Below are 22,381 nucleotides of genomic sequence, written 5' to 3' on the forward strand. Positions count from 1 at the left end.
GGATAGAGCAGGGTTTAGGGCTGTTGTGCATAGGGTCACTATGAGTCGGAAACGACTCGACGGCACATAACAACAACAACAACATGTACAACAGGTCTGAACCCTTCCCTGTCCTGAGCCAGTTTCACTAATTTGAACACACCAACCCCCATCGACGCAGTTATTGTAGCAATCCATCTCATCTGGGGTCTCCCTCTCCTGTGCTGTCTATCCATCCTTTTAAGCATGATGTCCTTTTCCAAGGACCAATTTCTCCTGTCCACATGCCCAAAGTAAGTGGGATAGAGCTCCAGAATCCTAGCCTTCTAGGAGAGACTTGGTTACACCCCCTCCAAAATAGACATACTTGTTTTCTTGGTGGTCCATGATATACTCAAGACTCTTCTCCAGCACCACAACTCGAAGACATATATTCTTCTATTATCCTTAGTCATTGTCCAACTCTCTGAAGCATAGCAAGTAACTGAGAAGACCATGGCCTGGATTAGGAGCACCTCTGTCTCTAGACTGATATCGTTGCTCTTCAGCACTCTGGAGAGGTACATGACAGCCGATTTTCCCAATTATACCATTATTCGCCTTCTCTGACTGACTTAATTAGTATCATTTCCTCTGGATTCATCCAAATTGTATAGTATACAAAACCATTTTAAAAACAAGATTCAAAGACTGGGCACCACTAAGCTCACAGTAGTTATCTATGAATAGTGAGTTTGTGGGTAATTTTTCCTAATGCTTCTCAACATTTTCTAAACTTTCTATAATAAAAATCCCTAAAGCCAAAATAAGAGCATCCTGGTTTATAAGAAGGATTCAAAGTATGGCCAAGAGATTAGTAGGGTGAAATTGATGGTCCATGGCTGATGTCTTATGACAATGTTTCATAAAATGGCAATCTCCACGGTCATTTTCAGTAATAGTGTTGAGTCAAATATCTACTAAAATGAGCAGGCATCTTCTCAATGATGTTTTGTGTGTCTTTTTCTGTTTCTTTTTTATTTTCAATAACATTTTATGAAAAGAGAGATTAGTCACAGTCCATTCAGTTCAAGGAGTTTCAACACTCTCTTAACTAAGTTCCAGGGAAAAAACAGAAGAAAAAGATCTATAGGATCTTTGCACAGCAAAGTGGTCTATAGACTTAAAAGATCTAAGAGCTACCTTAGAAGAGGGAGGGTATGACTACTTCAGAACAGAGAGAATGAGGGGGGAAAGAGTGTTCCATCCCTTAAACAAAGGTATCTCACCAGCTAGGGACAATTTGTTTATAGAAAGTGGAGGGGCAAGAAAGTAGGAAGCTGGAAGGGAAAAACTAAAGAAGAATTCTATGAAGTGGGGCTATCTTGCCATGTTCTTTGGGGCCTGTATTCATGATGTCCTGTATCCACAGTACTCGTAAGTGACTGAGCAGGGACAGGATCATGCCCGGTCAAGTCACGGCACCTGCAAAGGCTCCCACACACCTTTTAAGCTGATGTTAGGTATAGTCAAGTCGACTACTATTCATAGCTACCCTATGAACAGATCTAAACCTTGCCCTATCCTATGCTATCTGTATCATACTTGAGCCTACCCTGCAAATCCATCTTCTGAGGGTCTTCCACTCTTTCGCTGATTGGTCCTGCCTAACAACATGCCCAAAATAAGTGACACCAAGTTTCAGCATCTTTGCCTCCAAGGAGCTCCCTGGTTGCACTTTTTTCTAAGCCATATTTCTTCAGTCTTTTGGCAGTCCATGTACTTTTCTCCAATACCATGACTCAAAGACATTAATTCTTCTGTCATCCTTAGTCATTATCCACCTTTCAGAGGCATAGCAAGTAATCAAAAAGACCATGGCTTGATCAGGTGTACCTTATTATTTAAACTGACATCATTGCTCTCTTTGAAAACTTCTGAGGGTTCCATTTCATCTATAGGATTAAATTAAAACTTGAACAGCAAACAATACCATTCACCACCTGGGTCTTACCTCTCCAGTTCACCTCCTCAGCACTCTCCCACACATATCCTGTCATTCAGCTATACTTGATCATTCCACTATTTCTGAAACGATCATGTCTTTTCATTCCTCTGTGTCTGTTTCTATGATATTCCACTTGCCCAAGTTGTCATTCAGGTAAATACCCTTCCTTCAGTGTTCACTTGAAATGCTACTTCCTCTATGAGGCTCAAGTAGAGATGATAATAATAGTGATTATAGTCCATGTTTACTGAACACTTACTGGGTGCCAGACTTTGTACTAAAACCTCTGTATTTTTTTTAAAAAAAGGTCTCAGTAAGTACCCCAAGAACCTTGTAAAAGCTTCACTTTTCTACTCATCTTGGTAATAGCTTTACTGAGATATAATTAATACATTCTACCGACTTTTGTGAGTCAGGAAATGTGAGGACGGCACAGGATAGAAGAGTGTTCAGATCTTTTGTTCATAGTGTTGCTATGAGTCATACTCAACTCCATGGCACCTAACAGCAACAAGAACTACCACTCACTTTACACATGAAGAAACCAAGCCACAGAGACAGAAAGGTTGAGAAAGGTACTATATAGACACAAAACTGACTCTACTGCCAATGTTCCTCTTATTCTACTTGTCAGTGAGTTTCTTAAGAGCTAGCTTCTCTTGATTTTGAATCTCTAGTACCTAGTACAGTGCCTGGCACATTTAGTGAATGAATGAATAAATACCATTCAGATACATATACTCTTTTATAAAATAAAAGCATATTAAAGGAAATCAATGTTCTTGAAAAAGGAAAACTTGGAAGAATAAAATATGAAGTCATGAAACACAGGCAAAGCACAAAATAAATCTGACTCTTGAATAAAACAAAGACAGGACAAGTGAGGACCACTGACATGAGGCTGTGCAGACAAAGAATGCTCTCTCTCGACTACTGGGTGACTGAGGCCTACAGTCGAGGGCAGAAACATGTTGCCGTCAACAGTCTGGTGTGTGGCACATCTGTGTGGGCTACAGGGACAAGTGAGGATGAGGTATAACTACACTAAGCAAAAGTGAGGAAGAGTCTAGAGGTACAGGAGAGAACAAAAAAAGGCTGGTGTGCTAAAAAAACTAGAAGTCACCAGAAAAGGATGTTAGGATAGTGGAAAAGAAGAATATATACTTGTAGCAGAAAAAAAATTGAAAAAAAGTAAAAAGTGATCTCAGATCCTTTAGAGAAACAGCAAAAAAAATATTTCTGAGCACATGTTCTATGCCAAGCCTCATGACAAATGCCAGGGTGACTGGTGACTCAGTCTATCTCAAGAAGCCATCAGTAAAGAACTATAAAATGCAGTGGAAAGTACAAAGAATGTATATACCTAGTCCAGCAGGGGAAGCAGAAACCTGAGTTTTGAACAGTGAGTAGGTGAGGACGAGCAGTCTAAAGAATCAACATGTGTACAGGCAGGAGGATGCAGGAAAGAAAGGTGTGCTGGGTGGAGGCTGTAATTAGCTTAACCCTGCAAAAAACAGGGCGTAAGCTTGGAGGAGTGATGTAAAGCAGGTGCAAAAAGGGTTCTGGGGGTGGTGGTAAAATCATGTTTGTTCATCTACATGATGATTACTCATCATTTTAGGACAATTCATTGAATCTGTGTATATTTTACTTCAGTAAAAAGTTACAATTTCAAAAAAGCAGGTATAGTGCAACCACTGTGGAAGGTGGTAAGGGTATGGCACTTTCTCAAAAAGTTGAAAACAGAGATACCATTTGACCCAGCAATTCCACGACTGGGAATATACACCAAAGAGACTATAACTGACACCCAAGCAGATATATGCACAACCATGTTTATCACGGCTTTGTTCACAATAGCAAGGAGTTGGAAACAACCTAAGTGCCCATCAACAAACGAATGGATAGAGAAGCTGTGGCATATTCACACAATGGAAAACTACGCTGCATTGAAAAACAATGAACTCATGCAATAGAATTCAAAACGGGTGACCCTGAAGGACATTATGCTCAGTGAAGTATCTCAGTCACAAAAAGACAGATACTGCCTGGAGTCACTGTTGTAAAACAGGACTGACATCAGGGTTGGGGGGAGACTAAGAAAGATGGATTCAATAATGTATATTGCACTGAAACAGATGAGGGAAAAAACTGATTAAAAGGGATATGTGATTAGGTATTTTGTCATAACAGAAGTTCAGAGCAAAGGCTGCATAGTAGAGTGGACTGGGGGGGAAGGATTGTAAAATAATTAAAAAATTTTTCTTTTACTTTTCCAAGAGGGTAGTGTAGGGGAGCTCTGGTTGCCTAGTGGCAAGAAACTGCACTGCAATCCCAGAGGTTTCAAATCCACCAGATGCTCTGCGGGAGAAGGAGGGACAATCCCCTCCTGTACCAGTCAGATCTGATTTGACAGTACACACAAATAATAAAATTTTAAAAAAAAAAAAAAAAAGAGGGTAGTGTACTGGGGGAGAGGGTTGGGAGGGGAGAAAAGTGCAAAAATGAATGAATGGAAATCTAAAGTCTCTGTAAATTTTCACTGAAATTAATAATAAATTAAAAAATAAAAATTAAAAAACCAAACAAGCAAAAAACAAGCAGGTAGGGGCCAGCGTGTAGAGGAAGTATATAGGTACCCCAAAATATCTACCTATGGACTTATGCAGATCATTGGAAATAAGGCCAGAAACGAAAGTCTTATGCAGGCAACAGTGAGGGCACTGTGCCAACAGGATTGTGAGTTTTCTTAAAACACCAACACCACACAACATAACTTATAGATTATCTATTAGTGTAGGACAGATACTTAGGTACTAAGTATACTGGCTTATTTTATTACAAAAACATGAAATTAGTCAAATATGCACTGTCTAAAATATCAGGGAATGTCATTACTTATTCAATCTAGTTTTGAATAATGTTTCCCAACTCTGTATCAGGGTGGGACCAAAACAAGCCTGGGCAAGCCCAAGGTAAGGCTTTGTTTCTAAGGACTGTACTTTGAAGTGATCTGGTGCTGAGGGGGTGGCAGAGCTACAGGACAGAGCAGAAATGTGTAGATGAGGTGAGGCAATAGGGACTGGCCCATGATATGGACTCCAAGTGGAGTGAGCATATAATCAAGGACTGGGTTACAGTGAACTCTAGCAGAACATATTGGAAGAGAGACTGAATGAAAAATGGACAAAAGGATTGAGGTTCCATAGGACTTTCAAGAGAGGAAGTATCACCAGAGCCTGAGACAATAAGTCAGACAGCCAAGGTTAAGATGGAGATTCTGGGGAAGGGCCCCATGCACTATGTGCTTTGCCAAGGTTTCTTTTCTAACATGTCAGGGTTTTCCAGAGCAGTTCATCTACCTTAGTAACAAAGGTGATCATTTATTGAGTACACATCCTGTTCCAGTCACTATTAAAATCACTTAACATTTATTTATTCATTTAATCTTTTCAATAACTCTATGACATAGATACTGTTACTATTCCCCTTTTTCAGGTAAGAAAATTTTAGGTTAGAGAAGCTAAATATTTATCAGCGCCACAGAGTCAGCAAACTATAGTACTATCAGGATTTGAACCCAGATAGTCTGACTCTAGAGTCTGTATCACTATTCTGCCCTCCTGATCTCACTATTATCCTTCAATCTGTGGCTGCATAAGAGATATTTAAAACTCATAATTAGAAGAGCAACTATTTGCAGAGCAAGTTCTGCCACAGTAGCATCTAAGTACTTCGAATTTCTTACATAATCCTTCGCTAATTGTACAAACCCACCAAAATCCAAACCCAATACAGTCGTCTATTGCAACTCATAGTGACCTTCCTTTGGTTTCAAAGGCTGCAAATCTTTATAAAAGGAGACTCTATGAAGCAAATGTATCTCTATAACCAAAAAGAAGCTAAAAAGTTGAGTCCCTTGGCCACAGCGAGTGAGAAAAGGCAGATTATAAAGCCTGGTTAGTCTATTAAACACTACACCTCATGGTGCTTCTCCCTTGGATCTTGGTATCCTCCATAATTCTCTCTCCTGGAGAGGGCTACACCTAGATGACCACCAAATTCAAGTTATGGAGTCACGAGGCTTTAAGAACAACATGGCACTGTCCCTCTTGGACTGTTGTAGATCAACCCAACCCACCTTTATGCCTAAGGGTTTCCAAGGGTAGAAATCTTTACAAAAACAGACTGCCTCATCGTTCTCCTATAGAGCTGCTGGTGAATTTGAACCACCAACTTTTTAGATAACATCTAAATTCTTTAAGCACTGCAACACCTGGGCTCCTTGCCTGAGGCCACAAAGGTCAAGGGGACCCTATTAATGCTGAAGGAACTTTAAAAAAAAGAAAGGTATTACATCATCCTTTACAGAGCCTTTACTATACACATGTCTATAACATGAGATGTTTTACATACACAAATCATTTATTTCTACATTCACTCTATGAAGTAGAGGCTACTTCAATTCCGATGTTAGAGAAGGAAACAAAGATCTACAACAGTTAAGGGATTTACCCAAGGTGCTGCAGCGAGGAGGCAGAGTTAGAACTGGCTACTGGATCTGTCTGACATCAAAGCCTGAACTGATCACTCCTGCCTGCTTGCCGAGTGCCCAGTCATTTTTCCTCCTTGGGAATCAAGTCCTGTAACACTGCTATTTTGGTGGCATAAGAAACACAAGCCAGAAAGAACCCTGAGTAACAAAGCTCAAGAAGTTTTGATCTGGAACATTTCATTGTTGACAAACACCAACAGTGAAAAAGCAAGAGTGCCTATTAACATCTGTTGTTATTTTTTTTCCTTTTCCTTAAAGTCTAATTTAGACTACTTCACAGGAATAGAGAATTTTAATTAACTAACTGAAAGGCAACTTGCCCTTGACCAAGACAGCAGTCTTTGAAGTTAAAATCAAGTTGCTCCACTAACATCAGCCCTTCCCACAGACTCATGTTTCCTGGCCAACACCTCAACAAGTACATCGCAACAGAATGGCATGGGCCTTGTCCTGGTTTGCATATCTCAGCGTGTCCCCAGCAACCCTGGGCTACCACAAAGCAAGCCAAGGGAGAGCAAACAGAAGGAGTCAAGAGGCTAGGGCAAATCAGGTCATTCCCTTCGGTAGGGTGCCAGCTCCATGGAAGTCTGGGGACCGTTGCCAAGGTGACTTCCACTGTTTCTTCTTTTTAATCAAGATCTTTTTCTTTTTTAAAAAAATGTGCTCATGGGAGAAATTTTGGGGGAAAACATATGAAAAGGAAGTAAATATCATCCATAAACTATATAGAGATTAGTATAATTCTTTTAGGATATTTATTATCTACCTCTTTTCCTTTTGTTTTAACACAGTTAAGATTCTATTTTACAATATGTCATATTGTGCTTTACATAGCCATAAATGTATTCCAACTTTATTTACAAGTTTTAAAACATGTGTTGAATATTGTTCTACATGAGTAAATCATATTTGACTTGATCATTCCTCTCACTAATTTGAAATATTTTCTAATTTTTCTAGCCATCATAAATAATCCTACATCACAAATCTCTAGCTGTATTTCTGTAATACTATTGGACAGGTTCTCAAAATATTATAAAAAATATGAACACTTCAAAACTGCTGCCAAGCCAGCCTGCCACATCGGAAAGTGCCTTCTCTATAGTTTGCCAATACTGAGAAGTATCTTCTAAACTCTTTGGGAATTTTGAAAAGCAAAAAAAAAAATGGCACTTGTTTGTTATTTCAATTTGCTTTTCTTTATTTAGGAGCTCTGGTGGCATAGTCTATAGTGAGCTGCATTACTAACATAAAGGCTTCTTGGTCTCGGAGATTCAAATCTATCAGCTACTCAGGATAAATACAGGTAGTCTCCTCCCATTAAGATTTACAGTCAGAAACTGATGGTCATTATGAGTCTAAACCAAATGGATTGAAGTGAAGTTTTAGAGTTATGACAGATCATTATCCTGCAGTTTGAACAAATGTTAACAGAACATACACATGGCTTAATTTTAGCTTCATAATCCAAACAGCCAGGCAAGGTTTTGAGGTTGAATATTTTGTTTTCTTTATTAATTACTTATATAATAGGGTTGGGTTGGGCTTTTTTCCTATTTCTAGTCATTTATGTTGTCTCTCTTGTGAATCCCCCCAACTATTTCCTTTGAGTTAATTACTCCTTCATCAGGGAGCTCTGGTGGTCTGATTGCACTGCAATCCCAAGGCACATGGTCTGAATCCACTAGCTGCTCCATGAGAAAGGATGGATAATCTCCTTCTGTATAATTTAATGCTTCTAAACCTACTGAAAGGTCAGCTATGGGTTGGTTCCAACTAAATAGTAAGTAACAACAACCCCTTCATTAAGATTATTAAATAATTTTGTGGCACAGAAAGGTGAAATATGAAAACATAGCTTCTGGCTTTTGTAACTGAATGAACTTTATTGTATATACTGTAAATACAATTTAAAAACTCAAAACCACTGCCATCAAGCCGATTCTGAGCCTCCTTTGGGTTTCCAACGCTGTATAGCTTAATGGGAAAAGATGGCTAATCTTTCTCCCAGGAAGTAGCTGGTGGTTTTAAATCACTAGAGACATGGGGCCTTTTGGCTTGTACCACAACACACTATGGACTATGCCACCAATACTCCTGGTCTATTGTTAATAGGAATAACTAACACACTCAAAGTGAAGGGATCAGGAACCGAGGTAGAAATGCATTCTTCAAATGTCTTAAAAGATTAGAAATAGATTAGAAATGTTGTTTGTGATGGTTTCTATTTACAGCAGTGAACAACAGGAAACAAACGTTTAAAAAAGGAGACAAGGTACTACGACTATCATATATTAAACAGGCTGGGACATCAGACCAGTTATATATGAAAAACAGAAGCAGAGGTAGGACAGGACTCTGAAAATAGCAAGCATGTGACCAATGTTAAACACAATTTCTATGAAATAGATTCATCAACAACATACACCATCCTTGCCTCCTGGAGCAACCTGGCTGTACTTTTCCAGGACATATATGTTGATTCTTTTGGCAGTACATGAGATATTTAGTACTCTTCTCCAACACTACAACTGAATGGCATCAATTTTTCCATCATCTTTATTCACTGACCAGCTATCAGATACACAGCAACTGACTGAAAATACCATGGCCTGAACCAGGCACACACACCTTAAGTCTTCAACGGACATAATTGCTCGTTAGTAATTTAGAGAGGTCTCTGACAGAGGCATTGCCCAAAGCAGTACGTCTCCTGATTTCCTGACTGCTTGTACCAAGAGTATTGATTATGGATCCAAATTAAATGAAATCATTGACAGTTTCAATCCTTTCTCCATCTATCATGATGTTGCTTACTGGCCTAGTGGAAGGGAATCTTTGTTTTCTTGATGTTGAGAAGTAATACATATGAAAGGCTCTAGTCTGTGATCTTCTGTAGCAAGCACTTCAGGTCCTCCTCACTTTTAGCAAGCAAGCTTGTGTCATCTATGTAACATAGATGCTCCTTAGAGGCAAGAACGACAAAGCTTCGTCTCTCATAATTTGACCATGTTGCTAAGAGAGGATATTCCTTGGAAAGGAATCATATTATTAATAACAGCCAAAAGCTACAATATGACCCAACTGTTTAGTGGTAGTGGTGGTGGTGGTGGTTGTATATTGTCAAGTCGGAACAGACCCATAGCTGACCTTCCAGTCAGTTTTCAGAGACAGTAAAATGCATGAGAGGAGACTGCCCATCTTTCTCCCACAGAGCAGCTGGTAGATTCGAACCATGTGCCTTTGGATTGGCGCTGCAGCTCCTTACCACTAAGCCACCAGAATGAATGAGCTTGACAAAAGTAAATGAAGTCATTAAGAAGCTGTTGTTGTTAGGTGCTGTCAAGGCGACCATGACTCATAGTGACTCTACGAACAACAGATCTGAACCTTGCTCTATCATGACCCATCTTTACAACCTCTGATGTGCTCGAGTCCACTGTTACAGTCACTGTGTCACTAAGGAATACATGAGAAAAATGAGAAATGCTATGACATACACAATTTTTCAACAACCACCAAAAAATATATATGTGGTTATATACATATATAAAAATGTGTATAGGTTGCATATGTGTATAAATATGTGCACATACATAGATGTATATGTATGTGTGTATGATAAGAAAGAGAGAAAGGGAGGAAGGGAGGGAGGGAGGGAGGAAGGGAGGAGAAACAAAGAGAGAGAAAGAGAGAGAGAGAGAGAGAGAGAGAAAGAAAGAGAGAGAGAGAAAGAAAGAAAGAAAGTTAGTTAGTTATATATGTGTGCAGGTCTTTCATTCATAGGGTCACTATGAGTCGCCTATGACTCGATGGCACTTAACAACAACAACAATAGATAGAAAAATAGATAGATAGATATCAGGAGTGGAATCTACTTCCTAAACAACTTGCCTCCAGAAACTCTATGAATTTTGATAAATGTCGCTAGTTGTAGAGGGGCTTCAGGACTTTTGTTCACAGGGTCGCTATGAGTCGTGCTCAACTTGAAGGCAATCAACAACAACAACAACAATATATAATAAAGGCAAGATGGGCACAATTATAGATAATTCTTAGAAAAAAAACAAATTATAAGACTGGATATTTGGGCTTGAATGTTCAGGACCATAATCTTACCTGACAAGTTGGTTAATTGGCATAACGTAATTCATAAAGTTTATATTCTACATGCTAGCTTGAGATGCACTATCTAAGATCTTAAAAGCTGTCAGTTGCTATCTAAAACAAATCTATTGATCTCTAACTGGCTGTAGCAAAAGAATAATTTTAGTTACAGGACTAATTATCTAGATAAACCATGAAATGATGCCCAACTACCACTAGTGACTTCAATGACTCGAGACACAAATATAGACCCTGACAGAACAAAAGAAAACTGCAGACTACAACTAAAATATATTCTTTGGACTTCTGAGTTAAAACTATCACTCAAAGTAATTCGTTAATCAAATAATAGACTGGCACATGAAAAATTAATATCATTCATGAGTACTGTGCTCCTTTAAAAGTTACCTATGTGAGACCAAATGGTCAAAAGTTACTCTAAAATAAATATGAAAAGCTAAGGGAGCAAGGAAATAGAATGATGAAAATGGAACAAGAATGGATATTATTATGAGAATATTGGCACACTGTGAAAAATGTAACTGATTTCAATGATAAATTTGAAATTGTTAACAAGAATCTAATTTTCCATGGAAACTTCCAACAAAAACACAATAAAAGTTCTGTTATGTACTCAGTAACACCAGTCCCTTCTAACTCTGCAGAGAGCTGTCCTGCACAGGCAAAGGGAAAGATGTGCTCTCTGCCTTGATAAAGCTTTCCAGACTTTGCCTACATGCCCATCCTGACCCTGATATAAAGTTGTATTCTGTTACTTACAACTTGATCCTGATCCTGAATTGTAGCCTAAGTTTGAGAATGACAAAGGATACGGCAAGGTTCCAATCTGTTGTTCACAGGGTTGCTATGAGATGTACTAGATTAAATGGTACCTAACAACAAGGAACACCATATATAATCTTCCAACATAAAAGAGACAAAAATAAACAGAAAAAAATCCCACAAAACTCCAGTAACAAGAGGATCAGGAAGGTAGAGACTATGTCTGAAACAGAAATGGAAAAAATATATCCTAAGAGATCTATATTTGTTCCCATTCCAAAGAAGGGTGACCCAACAGAGTGTGGAAACTACAGAACGATATCATTGATTTCACACACAAGCAAGATTCTACTGAAGATTATCCAAAAATGACTGGAACAGCACATGAGCAGAGAACTGCCAGAAGTCCAGGCTGGGTTTAGAAGGGATCGTGGTACTAGGGATATTGTAGCTCATGTTAGAAGGATCTTAGCTGAAAGCAGAGAATACAAGAAGAATGTCTGTCTGTGTTTCATTGATTATGCAAAGGCGTTTTACTGTGTGGATCATAACAAATTGTGGCTGACTCTGAGAAGAATGGGAATCTCAGAACACTTGATCGTTCTAATGTGAAACCTATACTTGGACCAAGAGGCAGTCGTCAGAACAGAGCAAGGAAACACTGCACGGTTCAAAATTGGGAAAGGCGTACGCCAGGGATGTGTCCTATCTCCGTACCTTTTCAACCTGTATGCAGAACAGATTATCCAAGAGGCTGGGCTCTATGAGAAGTGTGGCGTCAGGACTGGTGGAAGATCTATTAACAATCTGCGTTATGTAGATGACACAACCCTGCTTGCTGAAACTGAGGAGGACCTGAAATGCTTGCTGCAGAGGGTCAAGGACTGCAGCCTTCAGTATGGATTCAGGTTCAATGTCAAGAAGACAAAGATTCTCACCATTGGACCAATTGGCAGCATCAGGATGGATGGTAAAGAGATTGAGATTGTTCACAGCTTTAGTTTGCTTGGCTCCACGGTAAACACTCTTGGCACCAGTAGCCAGGAAATCAAAAAATGTATTGCGATGGGAGTCTGCTGTTAGGGACCTCCAGGGTACTAAAGAGCAGTGGTGTCACTCTAGAGATTAAGGTGCGTCTGATACAGGCTATGTTCTTTGCAATCACTTGTTATGCATCAGACGGTTGGACAATGACTAAGGAGGATAGAGGGAGAATTGATGCCTTTGAGCTGTGGTGCTGGAGAAGAGTATTGAATGTACCATGGACTGCCAAGAAAACAAACAGATTCATCGTAGAGAGGGTTAAACCAGGCTGCTCCCTGGAGGCAAGGATTCTGGGCCTTCGTCTTACATACTTTGGACATGTTGTAAGGAGGGAGAGTTCCATAGAGAGGGACATCATGCTTGGGAGGGTGGAGGGACAGCGCAGAAGGGGAAGACCCTCTATGAAGTGGATTGATTCAGTGACTGGGGTAATGGCGATGGATGTGTCAGAGGCAGTGAGATTGGCACAGGATAGAGCAGGGTTTAGGGTTGTTGTACATAGGGTCGCTATGAGTCGCAAGTGACTCGATGGCACATAAAAACAACATATATATTTGTTGTTATGTGCTATTAAGTCAAACCTGACCAATATTGACCCTCCAGTGGGTTTTCAGAATCTGCAAATCACATGGGAGGAGACTACCCATCTTTCTCCCACAGAGCAGCTGGTAGATTCAAACTGTATGCTTTTGGTTTGACAGCATAGCCCCTTATCACTAAGCCACTAGAGCATCCTAATAAAAAAATAACCAGAGAGACAAAAAGGATACTATGGTAAGATATTATGGTAATAATAAGAATAAGAATTCTAGAGAAATAACTAGAGATCAAAAAATAACTTAAAAACATAATAAAATTATTATTGAATTAAAAATTCAATAGAAAAGTGGGATGATAAGAACAAGGAAATATCAAAGATGAAGTAAGTCAAAGAGAGGGATAATCAGTAGAAAATATGAAATTTGAGCATTAAAGAAAGTCCAAATTGATAAACACAGTATAATAGCTAAATTTACAATAAAAATAATAAAAAAATAAGAGGTACTGCTAAATGTATATGTACCACTAAATACCTCATGGGATATGGTTCTTTGATTTTTGGGTTTAGGGTCTTAGTTCACAGGACATTCCAGATAGCTGGTCTAACATGTTTGGTGTTTCTGTTCTAACCTCCAAGTATGCCAAACAGTGTCAGAGATCTTAAAAACTTGTAAGCAACTATCCAAGTCACAACTGGTCTCTATTGACCTAGTGCAACAGAGAAAAGAAAGAATTAGGAATAGGAGGAAGGGAGGAAGGAACAGAATGTGCAGCTGACTGTCTCCATGACCAAAGGAACAGGATGGTGCCCTGCTACCATTGCCAAACATTTTGATAAACAATTCTACCAAGGAATCCTGATCAAAGGAGGGAAAACAACAAATTTCAAATTTTCCTGGACTCCAGACTTTCTACAGTCACAGAGGCAAAAAGAACCCCTGAAACTATTTTCCTGAGATAATTAATATTTAAACCTTAAAAACAAAAATATTCTTTGACGTTTCAAACCAAAGAATAGTTTAGCTTAAACAGTGAAAAAAAGAGTCTGCTTTGAGCATTAATGTTCTTTTAAGATTTATCTATTCAGGATCAAACTAACCAAAGTAACTCAAACAATTAGAAAGAAATCTTATCTTAAGAGGCAGTAAATGGTCCCTGAATTGCAAATGTAGTAACCTGAATTGGCATATGTTTCGCTGTCTATAGTCTCAACGACAAAAATTAAACACATAAAACAAAAGCCTAACATCAAACAGAAGTTCAAACCATTAGGAAAAGACAATACAGAGGTGAGGATTTGGAAAATAGTACATTTGGAAGGAAAAATTTGAAAAAACATAATTGGGAGGAAAATGAATATTTTCTATTGCTGAAGAACACCAGTCACTAGATTTAAATGGTAGCTCAAGTATTTAACATAATGAAGGGGGAAAGATGCCTTTTAAGACATTGCAGCATGAAATTTCAAAATGCTAAAAAAATTTAAAAAAAAAGCTGAGGGCAGAAAGAAGTCCCTAAAGGTCTTCAGAAGACAAATCAGGCTGTCCATCATAACATCAAACAGCTCAATAACAATCCGGGTACTAGAAAACGATGCAAAGATGCCGTCAAAATTCTGAAGAAAAAAACATGCCAATGTAGCTATTTAATACCCAGACAATTAATTTGGTATTGCTGTTGTATGCCATGGTCTCTGAATCAATTCATAATTGGCCCTCCAGTAGGTTTTCAGAGGCAGTAAATCGCATGGGAGCAAAAGACCCATCCTTCTCCTGTGGACTAGTTGGTAGATTCAAACCATGTACCTTTAGGATTGCAGTACAGCTTCAAATCACTAGGCCACCAGTGCTAATTGAGAACTAGAGTAAAATAAAGATATTTTCACACCTACAATGACTTAAAAAAATATATTATCTTAACACTCCTGATTTTGAAAAAAGCAGGAGTGACATCCACGTCATAAATAATATGCTTCTGGAAACTCAATGAAATTTGATAAATGTCAATAGTTATAGAAGGTCTTTATGCCTTTTGTTCATAGGGCTGCTATGAGTCATGCCTGACTTGAAGGCAGTCAAAAACACAATAATAACCTTTAATAGAAAAGTCAGTAGAGAAAATTCTTCCAAGTAAAATGAAGGAGAAAATCTACAAAGAAGAAAAAGAACAGACACAAGATACAACACACATAATTATGCAGTCATAAAATTTGTTGTTATGTGCCACTGAGTTAGAATCAACTTATAGCTGATTCTCCAATGAGTTTTCAGAGGCTTTCCACCTTTATCCCTTGGAGCAACTGATGAATTTGAACTGTCTGTCTTGGGGTAGGCACAACAACTCCTTACCCACTATGCCACCGGCACACCCTAATCATAAAATACAGATGTTCACACAAAAGGATTAAATAAAAACTGTAGTAAAACTCCCTCAGCATAATGGGACAAAGAATGAGAACAATAGTAGATGTCTAAAATTAATAATCTATAAAACAGCAGTGTAAGTATTACAATGAAATGTGCAAGGAGCTGGAGTCAGAAAATCAAAAGGGCTGAACTCACTCAGCATTTCTTAAGCTGAAGAAACTGAAGAACAAATTCAAACCTCAAGTTGCAATACTTACGAATGTTCTGGGCAGAATATTAAATGATGCAGGAAGCATTAAAAGAAGATGGAAAGAGTATACAGAGTCACTGTACCAAAAGGAATTGGTGGACACAGAAAAAATTCATGAAACAATGTATGAGCAAGAGCCTGTGGTGATGAAGGAAAAAGTTGAAGCTGCTCTGAAAGAACTGGCCATAAACAAGGCCCCAGGAATTGATGGCATACCAACTGACAGATTTCAACAAAGAGATGCTGCCCTGGATGTACTCACCAAATTGTACCAAGAAATCTAGAGGACAACCACCTGACCAATTGACTGGAAGTGATCTATATTTGTTCCCATTCCAAAGAAAGTGTGGAAATTATCGAACAGTATCAATGGTATCACATGCAAGCAAGATTCTGCTGAAGATTATCCAAAAATTACTGGAACAGTACATTAACAGAGAACTGTCTGAAGTGCAGGCTGAATTTAGAAGAGGCTGTGGCAGTAGGGATATTATAGCTAATGTCAGATGGATATTGGCCGAAAGCAGAGAGTACAAAAAGAATGTCCACCTGTTTCATTGACTATGCAAAGGCATTTGACTATGGATCACAACAAATTGTGGCTGACTCTGAGAAGAATGGGTATCTCAGAACACTTGATTGCGCTTATGTGAAACCCGTATTTGGGCCAGGAGACAGTCATCAGAACAGAGCAAGGAAACACTGCATGGTTCAAAACTGGGAAGAATGTGCGTCAAGGTCGTGTCTTATCTCCATATCTTTTCAATCTATATGTTGGAATAGATTATCTGGGAGGCTGAGCTCTATGAGAAGAAGTGTGGCATCAGGATTGGAGGTAGACTCATCAACAATCTGCGTTACGCAGATGACACAACCCTGCTTATTGAAACTGAGGAGGACCTGAAGCGCTTGCTGCAGCCTTCAATATGGATTGAAGCTCAACATCAAGAAAACAAAGATTCTTACCACTGGGACAACTGGCAGCCTCATGATAGATGGTGAAGAGATTGGGACTGTTGACAGTTCAGTTTGCTTGGCTCTACAATCAACATTCTTGGTATAAGCAGCCAGGAAATTAAAAGACGAATTGCACTGGGAAAGTCTGCTGTCAGAAACCTTTCCAAAGTACTGAAGAGTAACGATGTCCATTTGGAGACTAAAGTGCGCCTGATATAGGCCATCGTCTTTTCAATTACTTGCTGTGCATCAGAGAGTTGCACAATGACTAGAGATGACTGAAGGAGAGTTGACGCCTTTGAGCTTTGGTGCTGGAGAAGAGTACTGAATATACCATGGACTTCTAGGAGAACAAACAAGTACGTCCTGGAAAGGGGCTGCTCCTTGGAGGCAAGGATTCTGACACTCCTTCTGACATACTGTGGACATGTTGCAAGGCGGGATCAGTCCTTGGAGAGGGACGTCATGCTTGGGAGGGTGGAGGGACAGCGCAGGAGAGGAAGACTCTCGATGAGATAGACTGATTCACTCAGCGGGGTAATGGGGATAGGTATGTCAGAGACAATAAGATTGGCAATGATAGAGCAGGTTTTAGGGCTGTTGTACATAGGGTCACTATGAGTCACAGTTGACTCAATGGCACACAACAATAAGATCTTATTTAGAAATATGAAAACATATGCCAGAAAAGGTCAGAAAGAAACGGTTTCAAAGAACTTGAACTGGAGTTCAGAAGTGAGAGGCAGAGGACTGTTATTTTCATCATAAGTGATAGAATTTCAGGATGTTTTTATTCATTGTTTCCTTGGCTTATTTAAATTTTATTTTTCTACCATAAACTTTGTATTACTTATGTAATTTTTTAAATGTTAAGGGCTCCATTGTTTAAGACAAAAAGTCACAGCATATAAGTATTACAAAACCCTGCACAAATTAGAAGCTAAGCTTCATACTCCCCTTAGGGGCCTTACCTTTTATTGTGGTCAGAATGAAGAAAGCAATGAGGGTGTTGTTGATTGCGCTGGTAGACTTGGCAACACAAGACAAGATTGTGTAGGGATTTAAGAGATAGCTGAGGAAGAACACACATATTTAGCATTAATGATCTTGCCCAATGAGCCAGGAAGCCCTGTCCACCATCACCACTGAGTCCAAGAGTTTTACTAAAAGCATTCTTTTTTTTTTTTAAGTTTTATTTATTTATTTATTTATTTATTTTTTCTTGCTGTGTACCGTCAAATTGGATCTGACTGGTACAGGAGGTGATTGTTCCTCCTTCTTCAGCAGAGCATCTGGTGGACTTGAACCGCACACCTCTGGGATTGTAGTGCAGTTTCCTGCCACTAGGCCACCAGAGCTCACCTAAAAGCATTCTTAAAGTAAGGCAAATTCTTCTTTTTCACTTACTCTCTTTTACTTAAATCCTTTTAAGTAAATGAGAATGAAGTGAGGTTTAGAGTCAGTAAGAAAAAGGTACTAAATAAGGGAGCTCTGGTGGCCTAGTGGTAAGAAGCTGCACTGCAATCCCAGAGTCACATGGTTCAAATCCACCAGATCCTCTACTGGAGAAGGAGGGGCAATCTCCTCCTGTACCAGTCAGATCCGATTTGACGGTACATGCACAAAATAAAAAAATAAAAAGAAAAAAAAAATTTAAAAAAGAAAAAGGTACTAAAAAATGAGACGTTATTTTGTGCTATTTATAAAAAAAAAATCATTGCTTTTGAGTTGGGACCAACTCATAGCCAACCTTCCAGCTATTTAATATATGTAGCTATTAAAATTACCGATTACAGAAATCCTATAAAATAGCAATACCATTTCCCATTTTGCAGATGAAAAAACTAAGACTCAGCAGGTAAGTAACTTGCCCAAGGTTTTACAAGCTCAAGCTAATAAATGCATTCAAAATTAGGAATTTCTGACTCTCAATCTATGTTTCACTACTTTAGACTTTAAAAACAGTAATATTCTACCAAGTCCCACAAAAACCATGTATCTTAAAATGGCTATAGCTGTACCTGAAAAATCAGGGAAGTACTTTTTCTCAGCCAAGGTCCTAAGTGTTAACACAGAGAGGCTACACCACCCAGCAGTTTAGTTTCTTAGTAAGCAGTATCCAATTAGCAAGACTTAAAGGACAGAATAAGTATATGATTAATTCAACAAGCTAGCTATTACAGAACTTCACAGAATATCTTAACCTTCCCCAGCGAACAAACCAAAACACCTAGACTTTTCCTGAAGTAGGAAGGAAGGAATACAAATTTGAAATGCTTGTGGTAAGCAAATATTACATAGTAATGATGGCTATTATTTTTATTCATTTCTATGCCGTTTCCACAGAGGATATGAGGTAGTTAAAAAGAACATAGACTTAAAATAGCAAAATAAAAATATAAATAAAGAATCAAAACCAGGGAAAATTATAAGTAAATAGAAAAAGTAAAGGTCAGGGAAAGACCAAAATGAGTCTTATAGAGCAGTGTAATAATCAGTTTCAAATCTAGCTTTGAGTTTCCTGGCAGATGAAGTGAAAAGGGAGACCAGTTACATAATTCTGTTTATCAGATAGGAAGAAAAATACCAGTGTCTTAGGAAAAGATTATAATTATTACCCACAAATAAAAGCCTTAAATTCAATACCTCACAGTACTGTAAGATTAGCAGCTCTAAAAGCGAGGCATAAAAATTCTTGAGGTTTTTCCTTCCAACAAGCACAGATAGGTTTGTTACACAACTTTTAAATAAACGTCAGCTGTTATTATAAAATTACCTCCTAGAGACATGAGTCCACAATACATTCATAATGGTAAGTAGTTCATACCAATATTTCTGAAATAGACAGATAGGAAATAATACCCCAAAACTATTGAGTCAACGTTAAACAGGTGATGCTCAAGAAGAAGCTGCCTATGTGGGATACAAAGACTCACTTATAAGGAAGAAGCTTGAATAAACTGTCACCAAAAGGTCCCTTCTAATTCTGATGTTTAATGTCATGGTTTTCCACGAGGAAACTTATCTGTCTTCTTTACTGTGTATTCCAAGAAAATATCATACTACTAACATTCAATGACTATTAACTAACTAAAAATTTACTCACATTTTCTTATCTTGAGAATCTAAGGGGAATAGTCTGAAAGAATTCAATTTACTGGCAGCACTGGGTACTCCTAGAGATCTTGCATAGAACCAGTATATTCCACCCTTGCACACTGTTCATCCAGTTGGGATGAGTCTCAGTTTGGCACTTACTCCAGTTTCTGAATTACAAAAGGGGGATTAAACTGTATAAGAAACATAGAAGCTGCCTGAAAAAAAGCAACCACATAAAGATCAGAATTTTATTCAATCCACATATCAAATGTGAAGAACTTTTTTGGTAGAAACACTGGTTACAAGTGGGGTGGACCCCAAATCAGCACTGATTCAAAAAGCATTTGTGAAAGGTTTGATTGTACACATCCCTGTGTGAGTCTTTTGTCCCAAGAGACAGAGAACGGCTCTGTGTTTTTTACTGGCTAGAACCCAATTGTGCAACAGAATTACAGCAAATGGTTGATGACTAAGATTGCAGATCTCAAAAACACAACAAACTACATGGGAAAGCCTCGTCATATTTTCCTCACATTTGTTGGCAATGCGCCCTGTTTTGTCAGGGCATACTTACAACAGGGCCACTTTGAGAGGGATGTAACGCATTTCCATAGGGGTCCGGATGAGTTCAGCCACATCTGGGGCATACTGGTCCAGTTCTAAGAGAAGTTTCTGCTTTTTAAACTGGAAAATGGCAAAACATATGAAACAAATTACTTCCTATTGTTTTTAGGAAGAAGAGAAAATTCCTTTCCATGGTCCAGATGGCCAGCCTATGTCATCAAGGTTCATCTCACACTTACTCCTCTCCCAATTTCTAGATTTCATCTCACACTTACTCCTCTCCCAATTTCTGGATTTCAGCACCATAAACATGATATGTTCTTTATATTCCCTGATCTTTGCATCTGATCTGGTACAATCTTTTCTCTCCCACTAGTTATCTCCAACATAGTCTTTAGATGTCAGCTAAATCATCACTTTCTCAAAAAGGCATATAGACCTCCTTAACTAGATAAAATTCACCTATTAACATACTCTCTTTCATAGCACTGATAATTTAACTAACATCTATATCCCTCACTAGGATGAGGACCTTATTTGTTTGCTCTAACCATGTATTTTCAATACGTGGTACAAAGGGAAATCAAAGAATATCTACAGAATGACTGAATGAAGGACAGAGTGAATATCAAAGAAAATTTCATAGCCTTCTTGAGGAGTTATCAATAATTACTCAAGTTCCACAGTTCCATCAGTGAAGGGAAATACTTTTACAAAGCTGAATGCTCTTGTGCATATTACAATATCCTAGATTTCCATCTTTCTCTCCTAGTTAAAGTTTCTGACTTCCACAGAAGAATGCATAAAAGATCACATTGAAGAGTAGAAGACAGGTGTGGTTAGGCAGCTGGAATGTTAAGAGGAAATGGGATGATGTAGAAAGGTCTTACCTTCCCTTCATATGTCACAACAGATTCAAGAGTGTGCTTGAGAAGGGAAGAATTTGGGCAACTCTACAAATCAAACACAGGTCAGAATAAAAATGGAAAACCCCAGGAGCTCTGGTGGCCTAGTGGCAAGAAGCTGTACTGCAATCCCAGAGGTACGCGGTTCGAATCCACCAGATCTTCTGCTGGAGAAGGAGGGGCAATCTCCTCCTGTACCAGTCAGATCTGATTTGACGGTACACACACACACGGAAAAACCCATGAAATTAAAATGGGTCACACTGACTCATTGTCATGGAGTTGGACCTGACTGATAGATAACTCTTCAGCATGGGAGAATCTAGAAAAAATTATGCTGACATAAGTCAATCACAAAAGGACAACTGTGGTATAAGACCACTATCAATAAAAGCTAAGGAAAAGTTTACACACAGAATCATTCTTGAATGACTACCAGGAATAGGAAAGGATGGGGAGGGGAATAAAACTTAACAGGTGAGTGAAGGATAAGACAATGCAAAAGTGATCAGGTGTTGTAACTGTTGTTGTTATGGACCAATGAATCATAACTAACTCATAACTGTGATACTCCAGTAGTTTTCAGAGGCAGTAAATCACAGATGTTACAAAACAAAGTATGTGGGACTGAGTGAATTAATTAAAGAAAAATTAAAATTAAAAAACTTTCACTTAAATAAAAAATATAGAATATAGAAATGCTTACAAGTTAAAAAAACAAAGCAAAATCTCTTTGAATATGTCTGCTCTCACAGTCTCCATTGTCCTCATTATAGTTAAGCAGTGGGAAGGATCATCAATAAGATTTCTGATGGAATTCACAGCTGGAGCTGTTTAATTAAAAGGACAAAACATAAACTCAGACAATTTTTTAAAGTCAAAAGGGTACTGGCTCAGCAAGAGCTTATTGAAGACAGCTGCCGCAGTAGTTGACAGAAGGTTCTTGAATCTTCTAGCTAAGAGTTCTTGAATCTGATACAAAAAGAAGACCACCTAGAGTGTGTGAGGGCCAAAAACGAAGGCTGTTAGAAGGGGAAGCCAGAGAACAAGGTGGGAACGTATACTCATTCCCCATGCTGAAAGCTAGCCAGCAGCACTGAAGTGAGAGACAAATGCACTTAAAGGCATGTGTAGACACCATGCAACGGTGACACTGTGCCAGCAATGCACTTCCTTAAACCTCCAGCCATCAAAATCACTTTAAAGTAGAAAGACTTAAAGAAGAGAGATTCTCCAGGAGGGGAG

General features: G+C 38.6%; 1 protein-coding gene across 2 annotated transcripts in view; it reads right to left on the reverse strand.

Moving 5' to 3' along the window:
• PIGU (phosphatidylinositol glycan anchor biosynthesis, class U) overlaps positions 1-22,381 on the reverse strand; it is a 117,583-nt gene that overhangs the window by 64,090 nt on the left and 31,112 nt on the right. For both annotated transcript variants that reach the window (XM_006881460.1, XM_006881461.1), the window contains 2 exons: positions 20,242-20,351; positions 17,540-17,640 (listed from right to left, as the gene is read on the reverse strand). In XM_006881460.1, coding sequence (XP_006881522.1) covers positions 17,540-17,640; positions 20,242-20,351 — 211 coding nt within the window. The remainder of the gene's footprint in view (positions 1-17,539; positions 17,641-20,241; positions 20,352-22,381) is intronic.

The sequence above is a fragment of the Elephantulus edwardii genome, unplaced genomic scaffold (assembly GCF_000299155.1).
Source record: "Elephantulus edwardii isolate Elephantulus edwardi_28Jun2011 unplaced genomic scaffold, EleEdw1.0 scaffold00015, whole genome shotgun sequence".
NCBI lineage: Eukaryota > Metazoa > Chordata > Mammalia > Macroscelidea > Macroscelididae > Elephantulus > Elephantulus edwardii.